Source organism: Hyla sarda, chromosome 4, assembly GCF_029499605.1.
Source record: "Hyla sarda isolate aHylSar1 chromosome 4, aHylSar1.hap1, whole genome shotgun sequence".
NCBI classification, from domain to species: Eukaryota; Metazoa; Chordata; class Amphibia; order Anura; family Hylidae; genus Hyla; species Hyla sarda.
In genome coordinates this window covers 411,581,132-411,595,417 of record NC_079192.1, presented here as the reverse complement: position 1 = coordinate 411,595,417, position 14,286 = coordinate 411,581,132, and the positions used below count along the sequence as shown (strand labels likewise).

General features: G+C 41.7%; 1 protein-coding gene across 11 annotated transcripts in view; it reads left to right on the top strand.

The window, feature by feature from the left end:
- Window positions 1-13,375, top strand: part of LOC130267662 (solute carrier family 23 member 2-like) — a 42,225-nt gene extending 28,850 nt beyond the window's left edge. For all 11 annotated transcript variants that reach the window (XM_056517730.1, XM_056517726.1, XM_056517727.1 and 8 more), the window contains exons 5-12: window positions 2,073-2,254; window positions 2,881-3,004; window positions 3,988-4,144; window positions 6,409-6,662; window positions 7,122-7,286; window positions 7,612-7,720; window positions 8,207-8,302; window positions 12,050-13,375. In XM_056517730.1, the coding sequence (XP_056373705.1) occupies window positions 2,073-2,254; window positions 2,881-3,004; window positions 3,988-4,144; window positions 6,409-6,662; window positions 7,122-7,286; window positions 7,612-7,720; window positions 8,207-8,302; window positions 12,050-12,276 (1,314 nt within the window). In that variant the 3' untranslated portion in view covers window positions 12,277-13,375. The remainder of the gene's footprint in view (window positions 1-2,072; window positions 2,255-2,880; window positions 3,005-3,987; window positions 4,145-6,408; window positions 6,663-7,121; window positions 7,287-7,611; window positions 7,721-8,206; window positions 8,303-12,049) is intronic.
- The last annotated feature ends 911 nt before the right edge of the window (window positions 13,376-14,286 follow it).

Here is a 14,286-nt window from a genome sequence, read left to right as displayed (position 1 = left end):
GTAACTAGGTCATGTGATCACCAGCCCGACCCACAGAAAATCACAATGTTTAATGTGTAAGAGGAAGTGGTCAGCTAACATCCTGTGAACTACAGGATGACATAATCGCCAATCAAATCGCTCCTAATAGCTCCCATACCCCTCCCCTTCTAGCTCTATCTGTATACTGCTGCTGCTTTCTCTAATAGGATCACAATATATAGTAATTATAAACCTCTTTCAGCTCTATCTATATACTGCTGCTGCTGTCTCGATGAGATCAGGATCTATAGTAGTTGCACAATTCCCCGGAGGCCGTTTTTATTCGCAGCATTTTTTTATTTTTTTTTGCCATGGATTTTTTATTTATTTATTTTTGCAAAAATGGGTGCTATTTTAACGCAATTGTCATTTTTACTGTAATTTTGGAAAATGGCAGCCAAAACTGCCAAAATGTAGAAGTAATTTGTGAAAAATGCAGTAAACTTTCAACATGTGAACACAGCCGAAATACTTCAAATCTCCATAAAACACCTAAATTCTAAATAAAGGTCAAATTATTTTCTCCTCATGATATTTTTATCCAAAAAACACACTTTGTATAAGAAAAAGCATCAAAATGGCACATAGTGTGAACTGACCCCAACCCACTTATAAGTCTAATCATTTCACCTGGGTGACCTTCAGCACCAGCAGCCTAATTAGATGAGCAGGTGCAGTGATCAGACTCCACCCCCTCTCTCTCAAAACTAGAGAATTCCCAGGAAATCTAGGCAGCATTAGGAAATAGTTTGTGATGTAATCGCTATTCAGTGCGACTGAAAATCCCATGCCTGCAACATCAGCTAATACAGGTAAGCACAAGGCATACACAAGAACGAACCTCTACATTAAGCTCTAATAATAGCCTATGCTGCACTGAAGTTTTTTGGTATATAATACAAACTAAAAATCCTTAATATACAGTATAGTAAGTAAATATTTTTTGTAGTTTCCCGCATGATCACCCATGTGTAATGTAACTATGTTATGGATCACGCATCTTTCGGCTGAACGTAACATGTAAACATGGGCTGTATGGTGATAGACTTGGGTCATCACGACTAAGAAAATATGTGACAAAGTCCATAGTCTGTCCTTGAAATACCAAAACATTGCGAATCATCCGGGCGTCTCCGTGACTAATTTATGGTATATTATTTCCCTGTTTGTGAAAACATTCCTCCTCTATAGGGACCTGAAGGGCATATACCCCCAACAGGGTGGCCAGAATGGGCCAAAACTTACCGGGAACCACTGACAATCTCCATCCTCTAGAGCGGTGTTTTTGAAACTGTGGACCTCCCAGATGTTGCAAAACTACAACTCCCAGCATGCCCGGACAGCCAACGGCTGTCCGGGCATGCTGGAAGTTGTAGTTTTGCAACATCTGGAGGTCCACAGTTTCAAAACCACCGCTCTAGGACCGATAGGCTTTAGTGTACAATTAGAGAAATTCGTAGTGAAAGTTAAAGGGGTACTGAACTAACAATTATTTTTTTTTAAACAGATTTTTAAATGACTTCCATTAAAAAATCTTAATCCTTCCAGTACTTATCAGCTGCTGTATGCTCCACAGTAAGTTTTTTTTCTTTTTGAATTTCATTTCTGTCTGACCACAGTGCTCTCTGCTGACACCTCTGTCCATCTCAGGAACTGTCCAGAGCAGGAGCAAATCTCCCCCTAGAAAACCTATCCTACTCTGGACAGTTCCTGAGATGGATAGGTGTCAGTAGAGAGCACTGTGGTCAGACAGAAAAGAAATTTAAAAAGAAAATAACTTCCTTTGGAGCGTACAGCAGCTAAGTACTGGAAGGATAAAGATTTTTTAATAAAATGTGTTTAAAAAAAAATCATAATAATTATAATTTTTCCACCGGAGTACCCCTTTTAAGCAATACTGTTTAGTTTCACAGCAAACCATAAAGTAAGATGGTTCTCTTTTCTAAACGGACTGTTCTAGAGACATCTAGTGGCCAATATGAAACACTGCAGCTTTTCAGAATTTTATTTTATTCCATTTTATAGCGCCATCTTCAATCCATCTCTTCCAGGTTCAAGGCGCCATTATGGTTGCATCCTGCTTTCAAATCGTAGTTGGATTTTCCGGTTTGATAGGCTTCCTCATGAGGTTTATTGGTCCCTTGACAATCGCTCCGACTATAACTCTCATCGCTCTTCCCCTCTTTGAGTCGGCTGGTGACAAAGCGGGAACCCACTGGGGGATTTCGATCATGTAAGTCAATGGAATTATATACCGTACCTAATATTGAAGTTCCAATGGGTTTGGCCACCATGCTGGCTCCAACAAGGGTATCATAGGGGAACCTACCTGTTTACAACCCTTTATTACAAAATTCACCCTAAAGGGTGCTCCATAGATTAAAAGTTGTTTTCAGATCCACTGGTGCCAGATAATTATACAAATTTATCATTTACTTCTGTTTAAAAAAATCTTAATCCTTCCATTACTTATCGGCTGCTGTATGCTCCACAGGAAGTTGTGTAGTTCTTTCCTGTCTGACCCCAGTGCTCTCTGCTGACACCTCTGTCCGTGTCAGGAACTTTCCAGAGCAGAAGCAATTCCCTACAGAAAAACCTATATTGCTCTTGACAGTTCCTTTTATGGACAGCAGTGGCAGCAGAGAGCACTGTGGTCAGACTGGAAAGACTACATGACCTGTGGAGCCTATAGCAGCTAAGTACTGGGTGGCTTGAGATTTTTCAACAGAAGTAATTTGCTAATTTGTAAACATTTGTGGCACCAGTTGGTTTGGGGGGAAAAAAAAAATCTAAAAAATTTGCCATGATCCTATGTAAATACCAATTTTTACTGATCTATTTTGATTCTGTCTTATCCAGGACAACGTTCTTCATCGTTTTGTTCTCTCAGTACCTAAGGAACGTTCCTCTCCTAATCCCGTACTACTCGAAAAGTAACAGGAAGTGGCAATTCTCCAGATCACACATCTTCCAAATCTTTCCGGTAAAGTGACCATCTTCTAGAGCTAGGGAGAGGGAGAGCGAGAGAGAGGGAGCGAGAGCGAGGGAGCTAGGGAGAGCGAGAGAGGGAGCGAGAGCCAGGGAGAGCTAGTGAGCAGTGATGAGCGGCAGGGGCCATATTCGAATTCACTAGATTTCGCAAATATTCGTCCTATGTGCGCGAAATTCGCATATTTGCTATGTTCGTTCACTTTTTTTCCATGCGAAAATTCGCATAAAAATTTGCATGTGAAAAAAACACAAAAACGAATATTCTTTATTATGAATATATAGCACTATATTCTAAATATTCGCGAAATCGCGAAGTGCTGATATTCTTGATTAAAAATTTAAATGATGAATATTCGTGCTCAACACTACTAGAGAAAGAGAGAGCTAAAGAGAGCGAGAGCTAGAGAGTAGTGATGAGCGGCAAGGGCCATATTCGAATTAGCGATATTTCACGAATATATTGACACAAATATTTGTCCTATGAGCGCGAAATTCGCATATTATGTTGGTTCAATTTTTTTTCATGCAAAAATTCACATAAAAATTTGCATGTGAGAAAACCCCACAAAAAAACTAATATTCGTGATTACGGATATATAGCACTATATTCTAAATATTCACGAAATCACGAAGTGCCGATATTCGCAATAAAAATTTGCATTACCAATATTTGTGCTCAACACTACGAGAGAGAGAGAGCGATAAATATATAGTTTTACTGGCTTATGGGGACATGGAAGAAATTTACGCAAAAAGATTCTGTAATGTGTTTATGTTCCAAAGTATCGTATCTTACACTTTAATCACATCCGGAGCTGCAATCAAAATTCAGCTGGGTGGATGGGGGATACGTTAGTTTTCACTGCAAAACCCCCTTTAACTTGAAAATTAGAAACTACACTTTATTTAGAGGATTACTCAAGGAGTGGTGGGTTCTAAGATGTATTCCTTATAATGTCGTCTTCTCTTGCTCAGGTTCTTCTTGGTATCTCCATTTCTTGGTTAATCTGCTACATTCTGACTATCACCAGTGTCCTCCCCTCCAAACCGGAGACTTATGGGTATTTTGCTCGTACTGATGTCAAAGGGAATGTCTTGTCTCTAGCTCCGTGGTTCCGCTTTCCTTATCCAGGTATCGATAATAATGAATGCCTAATTTGTTGCAGAACCTTATAAACCAGTGACGTTCTTGATCTTAATAATCCCATAGATATAACAAGTCATTAAAGGGGTATTCCGGCCAAAGACCTCTTATCCCCGATCCCATTCTATGCAGGGCTGCTGCTCCAGTCTCGGAAACCTCTGCCTTTCCGGGACTGGAGACGTGACGTCATGCCATGCCCCCTCCATTCATTTCTATGGGAGGTCCCATAGACATGAATGGAGGGGGCGTGGTGTGACGTAACGGGGGGGGGGGGGGTGTTGTAACTTCTCCAGTCCCAGAAACACAGAGGTTTCTGAGACTGGAGCATCAGCCCTGCATAGAATGCCGATGCTGCATGGAGATCGCGGGGGGGTCCCAGTGGTAAGACCCCCCCCACGATCAGACATTTTATAAGGGATAAGATGTCTCTGGCCATTAAAGGGGGTTCTCCACTGTCCTGTCTTCTGGAGCTCCGCTCGCAGCGTCCGGAAGTTTATTCTACTCCGGATGCTGTGTGCGGGCTTCTGTGTTCGAGGCCGCCCCCTCGTGACGTCGCGCCCACCCCCTCAACTAAAGTCTATGGAAGGGGGGTGTGACAGCGGAGCTCCGGAAGCCAGGGCATTGGAGAACCCCCTTTAATGGATGGCCATAGACCTAACCATAAAAATTACTAATCCAACCATTATTGTATCTCTCCCGGAAGAAACTTATTGAGTTTCCCAGAATCCTGAACAATAAAACCAGAAAGCAATCCCTGGCCCTATTGTAAATTTTGGAATAGGATCTTTGAAGTTTTTTAATTGATTTACCCACTAATATTGTAGTTACAGGAATGCTATGTAAATCCCGATCTGATGGGATCCAGTACATCTAGCCATTACGACTATGTACACTCCTTGGTGGCTTGAAATTCAATATTGACCAGTATACAGATAAGACAATAGCAGGTCAGCCTCCCTCTCCTTATATCACATCCTCTGCACAGAGGTATCTCCATTTCCGAAATCCTCATGTCCAACCAAAGACAAGGATGTTACATTCGCAGTCCTATCTCCGTAGTTGAATTTTATGACCTCTTGAATTCTTCTCATGTAAAGTATTTTTACGAAGTCCAAAACAATAAACTTTGTTCTTCCTCCTTCGTTTGAATCGAAGATCTTATTCAACAGAACTGCTTTCCTTCTCTTCCAAATGTGGTTCTTCAACAGCTAAGGTGTATATCATATAGGTGTATACCTCTTGGACTGTCTATAGGGGGGGGGGGGGGGGAGTTCCTGTTTCCATGAATATTCTGTTTTGTCACACGTACAACAAAAGGAATCTCTTCAGGTGTCTACCACAGGCGTTGGGAGTTTTACCCTGGATGATAACATTGTCATCTTGCGGAGGGTTCTTGAGTCAACATTTCACAAGAGATAAATCCATTTGGAGTAAAGAGGATTAAATCTTTTGTTGGAATTTGTACTTAATTTAATCGGATGGAAACAAAATAAAGTGCAAACAATAGAAACAGAGGTTCCAGCTCCCAAAAAAATAGATGTTGAAGGTTAAAAAGCAAACTTTAAAGGGATGCTTCAGTGGAAAACATTTTTTTTTTTTTTCATATCTATTTTCTCCAGAAATATTTGTAAATGTACTTCTATTTAAAAATCTAAATCCTTCCAGTACTTATCAGCTGCTTATACTACATAGGAAGTTGTGTAGTTCTTTCCAGTCTGACCACAGTGCTCTCTGCTGACACCTCTGTCCGTGTCAGGAACTGTCCAGAGTAGGAGCAAATCCCCATAGCAAACCTATCCTGCTCTGGACAGTTCCAGACACAGGTGGCGGCAAAGAGCACACTGCTCAGACTGGAAAGAACTACACAACTTCCTCTGTAGTATGCAGCAGCTGATAAGTACTGGAAGGATTAACATTTTTATATAGAAGTAATTTACAAATCTGTTTAACTTTCTGGAACCATAAAATTGTTTTGCACCGGAGTACCCCTTTTAATCCATCATGTTTAAAATCCCCAAAATGAACCCCCAATAGACATGTCAATAAAAATGAAGACCCCTCAACGTGTTTCAAGCTGGGCATAGCTCCTATTGGTGCCATGATTAATTGCAATGCAAAATCTTTCAGACCGAAACAAATCGAAGATAGACTTGTTCAATTCGGTCCCATTTTACAGGGCCAGCTGTGTTAGTCTCCCTTCCTCTGTGCTACGTATTACTTCAGTCACAGCCATATATAACTCTGTTTTTCAGGCCAATGGGGGATGCCTACCGTCAGTCTGGAAGGAGTGTTTGGCATCTTGGCCGGAGTCATTTCATCCATGGTTGAGTCGGTGGGAGATTACCATGCGTGTGCCCGTCTTTCTGGGGCACCACCCCCGCCAAAGCATGCAATTAACAGAGGAATCGGGATAGAAGGGATCGGCTGCTTATTGGCCGGAGCCTGGGGTACCGGAAATGGGACCACATCGTATAGTGAAAATGTCGGCGCCTTGGGAATCACAAGAGTATGTGTTGAAGTTTTTTGGGTGACTGTTTGTGTGTTTTTGTGTGTGTTTTTTGTTTGTGTGTTCTTTTTTTTTTTTTTCAATTTTCATTTTTGAAATCTATTTTTTTTTTAAATCTGAAATCTTTCAGTTTTCAGTCTGGCCACTAGGCCTAAAATGCCCTCCTCCATTGATGAAAGAGGATGCTGGAAAGTGATCGACCAGTATACAGATGAGACAATAGCAGATCAGCCTCCCCTTCCCTATATAATGACCTCGGCACAGAGTCTATCTAACAATGATTGAGCAACTCAAGTTAGGCATAGAAAAAAAATATTCAAGTGTTTTGAGCCAAGTTGAACAAATTTTTCATAAGTTGGTATGACTCGAATTTAGGAATGGACTACAACTGCGATAATGTGGCCTTGGCAGCAGATGTCTCCGTGATAAGCCAGTCTGATGTCTGCCATTGTTTTCCAGGTTGGCAGTCGAATGGTGATCATTACCGGTGGAATAATGATGCTGCTTTTGGGCGTGTTTGGTAAAATTGGTGCTGTCTTTGCCACAATCCCAAATCCAGTGATCGGTGGGATGTTTCTGGTGATGTTTGGAGTAATAGCTGCTGTCGGGATGTCTAATTTGCAGGTGAGTGAAAGATAGCTGACCGAAAACAGTCCATCCATTGACGGAGAAGATCATTTTGGGCTGTTCCGTTGGAATCCGATAGCATATTTAGCAGCCAAAGGACTAGTAAACCAAATGTCCAACCAAAATATTCCTAGGGTTGTCCAATAGTCTGGAATTTCTAGTGTTTGATACTGTAGCCCCATGTTATTCCATCCCTCATTATTCTTTGAGTTACATATGTTCATGGTCAGACTACGCGAAGGGTTTGTTTGTAGTCTGTCAAATGTCAAAATTTCTAGGCAAGAATATTTGGAAATAGCTTTTTGTGTTTTTACTCTTGCAGTACGCCGATATGAATTCCTCAAGGAACATATTCATTGTTGGATTCTCCATATTTTGCGGCCTTACTATCCCAAACTGGGTGAACAATAATACGGCACTTCTAGAGACGGGTAAAGATCCACAACAATTTAATTCTGTAGTTGTTATATAATCGTACACTTTTAGATTGTGTCATATCCTGAACAAATTCAGCATGAAATGGGTACTCCACCCATAGATATCTTATCCCCTATCCAAAGGATAGGGAATAAGATGTTTGATCGCAGGGGTCTTGCAGAAGGGATCCCCGTGATCTCTTTGCAGCACCTGGCAATCATTTAGAACGCTGGGTGCGGGCAGCGTGGGTCGTGATGTCGAGGCCACGCCCCCTCATGGTGTGACGTCATGACCCCCACCACCTGCTCCAAGTGTTCGGAGCAAAATGTTCCAAACGCTGGAGCAGCGGAGTACCCGCTCTCGTGTTCTATTTTGATGGGGTTCTGTTCTATTCAGGTTCCCAGCATTTCGTTGCTGTATCCTATTCGAGAACCCAACGAGATAGAACGTCCAGCAGAGTCTAAAACATGACTTTTGATTGTATTTTCATCTTTGAATAGGAATCATTCAACTAGACCAAGTCATTCTGGTGCTGTTGACCACAGGTATGTTCGTAGGCGGATTCCTAGGATTCTTTCTGGACAACACTATACCAGGTAATGGTGACCTCCAAACAAGAATCTCTGACCTTGCAGATCGTTCTGTCTAGAACCTCAGCCATTTTTCGTCCTTCCTTTTTCTATGCTGAATCTTATAATGTTTATGCTTTTTTCCTGTTGGTCTTTACCACCATAAAAAACAACAAAAAAAAAACAAACATCTGATTACTAACGTAGCGAGAGGATTTTAACTTTCTCTCCTTTTTTTTTTTTTCCTTCTTCTTTCTCTGCCCTTACTTGACTTAAACTGGCCTAAAGACCAGGGATGTGTGGCCGGACTACTCAGTATTAGGATCTTTGTTCAGTATTTGGTCCTCATTTAGGTGAGCATTTATAGTCAAAACCAGAAGTGGGACTGACAGAAACAATGGTGGTGTCCCGGTACCGTATTGTATACGCTACCTGTATAGAGGTCCCCATAGTCAGAGTCCCTAGGACGTCGGGGTCCCTCTTGTGTAGTTTTCCCCTTGTCACCTCACACTTAGTTAATGACTAAATAGCGGTTCTATCAAATATAAACATAAGTATAGGAATAAAGATGTATATATTTTGTTATCTACCTGTTTGTAGTGTAGTAGGACCTGCGGATCACGTGATCAGGTTGAAACTCTATGGTTTTGCATTAGGACCTTTTTGGAGGTTCCCGTGACGTGTTCACCCACAATGCACTGTAACGGTGAGTGACAGTTGTTATGGACCAATCCAAAACAGCCGGCCCCTGCCCATATAAGGGACCTGCGCCATCTTGATCCCTCTCTTGGGTTGCTGACTCTGGAAGAGGTAGGACCTCCGCAGCTTACAAGACGATTTACTAGGCCAAAGCCTTGCGGCCTAGGCCTAAAGCACAGTGGACATACTAAACAATTCCCCGCTACTCAGCGCAAGATCACTGGACCTAATTATTCCCCTAAATTCAACGGATCTCTGCAATACAATTCCTCAGAAGCTAAATTGGGCTTATCTGATCCCAACCGACTGTCAATCGCTGCTCAGCTATATGCATAGAGACTCTGTTATCTGGACTGTTATTATTATTATTATTATTATTATTATTACATGCACAGAAACTCCTCAGTAAAAGTTCCTGCAAGTTTTCAGTTAACAGCGGTTGTGGACAATCTTTTATTTCTTAATCACCTATTGCTCTTGGGAAGGGTGGCAATAGGCCTGCCACGAAACACAGCATTTTACCCTCACCCTGGCGTCACAAGTGACAAGGGTTAACAGCGCCCTTAACTATTCTGAACAGCAACACCCTAACTACCCTCCACTACCACAAGACAGTGTCCTCTCATGCGCCACCACAAGATTATGGAAAGATCTGCTAATTTTTCAGTTTTCTGGACCCACTCCTGGTTTTGAGGTAAACATATTGACCGAAATGAGGGCCAAATACTAACAAGTGATCCTGAGCATGTGGTATTTGGGGAGGGTACCTGGAAGCCACTAAATTGGGTCATGGTTGAATAGATGGCCGCTGAGAGTAGAAATAAAGACCAAATAATGATCACGTATGAACCCAGGGAGTAGAACACCTTAAAAACATTTCCCTTCACTAATTCTGTCTCAGCCAATTTTTGTTATGAGTCAAGGAATCAAAAGTGGGTGCTGCTAAGGGAGTCAGAGGTTGGTTGTCAACTAAATACTTGCAGCAACACATATTTCAACAAGGGCATTGTCCCTGGTCTGAATCCTATCGCTCAATAGAATACATTTGTATTAGCAACCACCACAAATCCTCATATTTAATTCCCTGGCTCGTCTCCTCTGTGGCGGATCTCCAAGTACAGCCTGGCCAAATGGAATGAGACTATTACAACATTGTGTACGTTTTATCACCATGACATCTACAAGAACTGAGCTTAATCACCATCTCTTCTCAATAAATCTTTAAAGGGGCACTCCGGTGGAAAACATCATTATTATTTTTTTTCCCCCAAATCAACTGGTTCCAGAAAGTCAAAAAGATTTGTAAATTACCTCTATTAAAAAATCTTAATCATTCTAGTACTTATCAGCTGCTGATTGCTCCACAGGAAGTTATTTTCTTTTTGAATTTTTCTGTCTGAGCACAGTGCTCTCTGTTGACATCTGTCTGTCTCAGGAACTGTCCAGAGCAGGATTGGTTTGCTATGGGGATTTGCTCCTACTCTGGACAGTTCCTGACACAGACAGAGGTGTCAGCAGAGAGCACTGTGCTCGTGACAGAAAGAATAACTCCACTTCCTCTGGAGCATACAGCAGCTGATTAGTACTGGACGGATTAAGATCTTTTTTACTAGAAGTAATTAGCAAATCTGTTTAACTTTCTAAAGCCAGTTGATATGGGAAAAAAAAGGGTTTTAACCCTTTAACGACGCAGGACGTATATTTACGTCCTGCGCCGGCTCCCGCGATATGAAGCGGGGTCGCGCTGCAACCCCGCATCACATCGTGTCGGTCCCGGCGCTCCTCAACGGCCGGGACCCGCGGCTAATACCACACATCGCCGATCGCCGCAATGTGCGGTATTAACCCTTTAGAAGCGGCAGTCAAAGCTGACCGCCGCTTCTAAAGCGAAAGTTAAGGTATCCCGGCTAGTCAGTCGGGCTGTTCGGGACCGCCGCAGTGAAATCGCGGCGTCCCGAACAGCTTGCAGGAGACCAGGAGGGGCCTTACCTGCCTCCTCGGTGTCCGATCGACGAATGACTGCTCCGTGCTTGAGATCCAGGAAGGAGCAGTCAAGCGCCGATAACGCTGATCACAGGCGTGTTAATACACGCCAGTGATCAGCATAGGAGATCAGTGTGTGCAGTGTTATAGGTCCCTATAGGACCTATAACACTGCAAAAAAAAAGTAAAAAAAACGTGTTAATAAAGGTCATTTAACCCCTTCCCTAATAAAAGTTTGAATCGCCCCCCTTTTCCCATAAAAAAATTAAACAGTATAAATAAAAATAAACATGTGGTATCGCCGTGTGCGTAAATGTCCGAACTATAAAAATATATTGTTAATTAAATCGCACGGTCAATGGCGTACGCGCAAAAAAATTCCAAATTCCAAAACAGCGTATTTGTCACTTTTTATACCATTAAAAAGTGATCAAAAAGTCCGATCAAAACAAAAATCGTACCGATAAAAACTTCACGGCGCAAAAAATGAGCCCTCATACCGCCCTGTACGTGGAAAAATAAAAAAGTTATAGGGGTCAGAAGATGACATTTTTAAACATATAAATTTTCCTGCATGTAGTTATGATTTTTTCCAGAAGTGCGACAAAATCAAACCTATATAAGTAGGGTATCATTTTAACCGTATGGACCTACAGAATAATAAGGTGTCATTTTTACCGAAATATGCACTGCGTAGAAACGGAAGCCCCCAAAAGTTACACAATGGGGTTTTTTCTTCGATTTTGTCGCACAATGATTTTTTTTTTCCGTTTTTCGTCGTGAATTTTTGGGTAAAATGACTGTCACTGCAAAGTAGAATTGGTGACGCAAAAAATAAGCCATCATATGGATTTTTAGGTGGAAAATTTAAAGGGTTATGATTTTTAAAAGGTAAGGAGGAAAAAACGAAAGTGCAAAAATGGAAAAACCCTGAGTCCTTAAGGGGTTAACCGGAGTACCCCTTTAATATCTGAAGGATCTATAATGAGGGAAGTTTCTTTTCTTCTCAACTGCATTATTAGACTAAGAACATAGGCTTGACTTTTTTGACTCAAGTATCATGTGTTTTTTTTTTTTCTTATTACTTGATAGGTACAAAGGAAGAAAGAGGAATAGCTGCATGGAATGAAGTCAATGGAGAGATGGAAGACCACTGTTCCGATGTCGACGAGGTCTATGACCTTCCATTTGGCATCGGCACAAAATTCTGCACTTCTTCTTGGCTCCGATATGTTCCTTTTTGTCCGAAACCCAGAGAGTTACCTCTTGTGATTCATGAGAACAACAATCAAAATAGCTACATAGAAACTAACCACTGAATGTTCTCAAAGGGCCAAGGAGCTTTATATCAAGAACAATACACACAGTACGAGTATGCTCGGGACCTTCTCAGGGTGCCTTCATAATCACTGGAGGACTTTAAAGCTGAACATTGTAGACTTCAGATGGCATGGATGTTCACTGAGCGTCTTGTCACGGTTAGTTTTCATATGAGCAGCAACACAGGTCCTCTGCTGCACACGATTGGTTAGGAGACCTCCACATATTCATCTTCTGAGAGGGTGACCCCCAAGACGTCATCCATACTGGAGAGGTCCCTTTAAGACCAGTTAATGTTGACACCTCTAATTAGAACTTGACGACTCTTAAGAAGAAAAAAAGCTTTCTTTAAGGGGATATATTTAGGACCAAATGCCAACTGTGCCAATCGCTGGAGGAGCCTCGGGTCCATGTTCTGAAGGCACTGAGGAAATGTGATCATCGAACACTTGGTCTCTTGACTTGTGATCGAAGGGATGTAATGTGCCATAACAATTATCCTGTGTGTCCAGGTGACCAGTCTGTAACTATAATACCGTGATACTTCTTGTACGAAGTTTATTAAACCATCCATTTTGGGAGAAAATACTTCTGATTCAAGTCTACTGTTATACTTATCTGTATGGACGATAGAGACAAGTGGCCTAGGTCACTTTTGGTCTAGGTCTCATCGCGCATACCTCACATTTTATCTGGACATTGATCCACCAAAATTAACTGAAGGTTCATTTGGCTTGAGTGCTCCAGAGAATGTGGAATTTTGGGAGAGTACCTGGAAGCCAACAACTAGGTTATATAGAACAGATGGCCGCCAAGAGTAGTCAGGAGTGAAATTTTCCAAGGCACCAGAAGGGATCCTAGATGACCTCAAGGCCTTTCTTTAGTTTGCAGAATTTCTGCCTTTGATCAGCAGCCGTGTTATAACTACAAGTAAAGGACCTCCAATAGACTACGACATCTAACCCTCTAACCTAACCACGTACCCTTCCTTCACAACTCTGAGACATTTGGCAACAAGTCTCACGTTAGCTTCATGATCCCACACACTAGGGATCTCCCATTTATTGTCTGTGAGCTTTACATTTTTTAGTATCCTTCTGGGGGTGGAAGGGTAATTCTTAGGTCCTGTTCTGTGGAACCTCCCAACGTGTCTTTTTAGTTATATAGTAAAATGCAGGGAAATCCACATAGTTTCCAAGGTTACATTTCACCCAATGGAAGGATACCTTTTAGGGCATTGCTTCCAATCAGGATCGTTAATACTATATGAACCTAAAGAGAGTGGGAGCTAGTGATGAAGGATCTAAAAGCTCCCATACATTACAAAGTCAGTCAACTATGAACGGCCTACTAATGTGTATGGCGGCCTCCTGACTCTCCTCCCACAGATGGGTGAAGACAGAAAGGTGTTTTTTTCTTTTTTCTTTTCAAAGAGCCAAGGCACCTGCTCGATCACACCAAAAAAAAGTGCAAACGTGTTACACAAAAACTGCAATAGGATGCGGTCTATCCCTTAAAGTCTTTCTCCTTAAAGGGGTACTCCACTCCTAGACATCTTATCCCCTATCCTAAGGATAGGGCATAAGATGTCTGATCATGGGGGTCTCGGAGTACCCCTTTAAGGTGATCTTTATGTATCTTCAGGAGTAGAACTTTGTAGGATTTTTGAGACACAGGAACAGCCGTTCTATATCCTCAATTACCCCATTTTTAATAGCTCCAATCAGAATAGATACATTAGATCGGATTCACATATAATTTATGATAGGTTGTAGACTTACTGTTACCACCATGCCCCCCCCCCCACACCTTTCTCAGAGAGCTAAATGGTGTTGAAAACCACTGAAAGATTATAATTTTTTTAAAATAAAATGCAAATTTCATCATTTTCAGACATGAATAGATTTTAATTTAACTTTTAAAAGCAGATCCTGCTCAGCAGTGTAAACAATGTATATTGTTCACAAAGACCGCCACTCCCAATCGGGAAAAGATCCCCCAGTAAATAA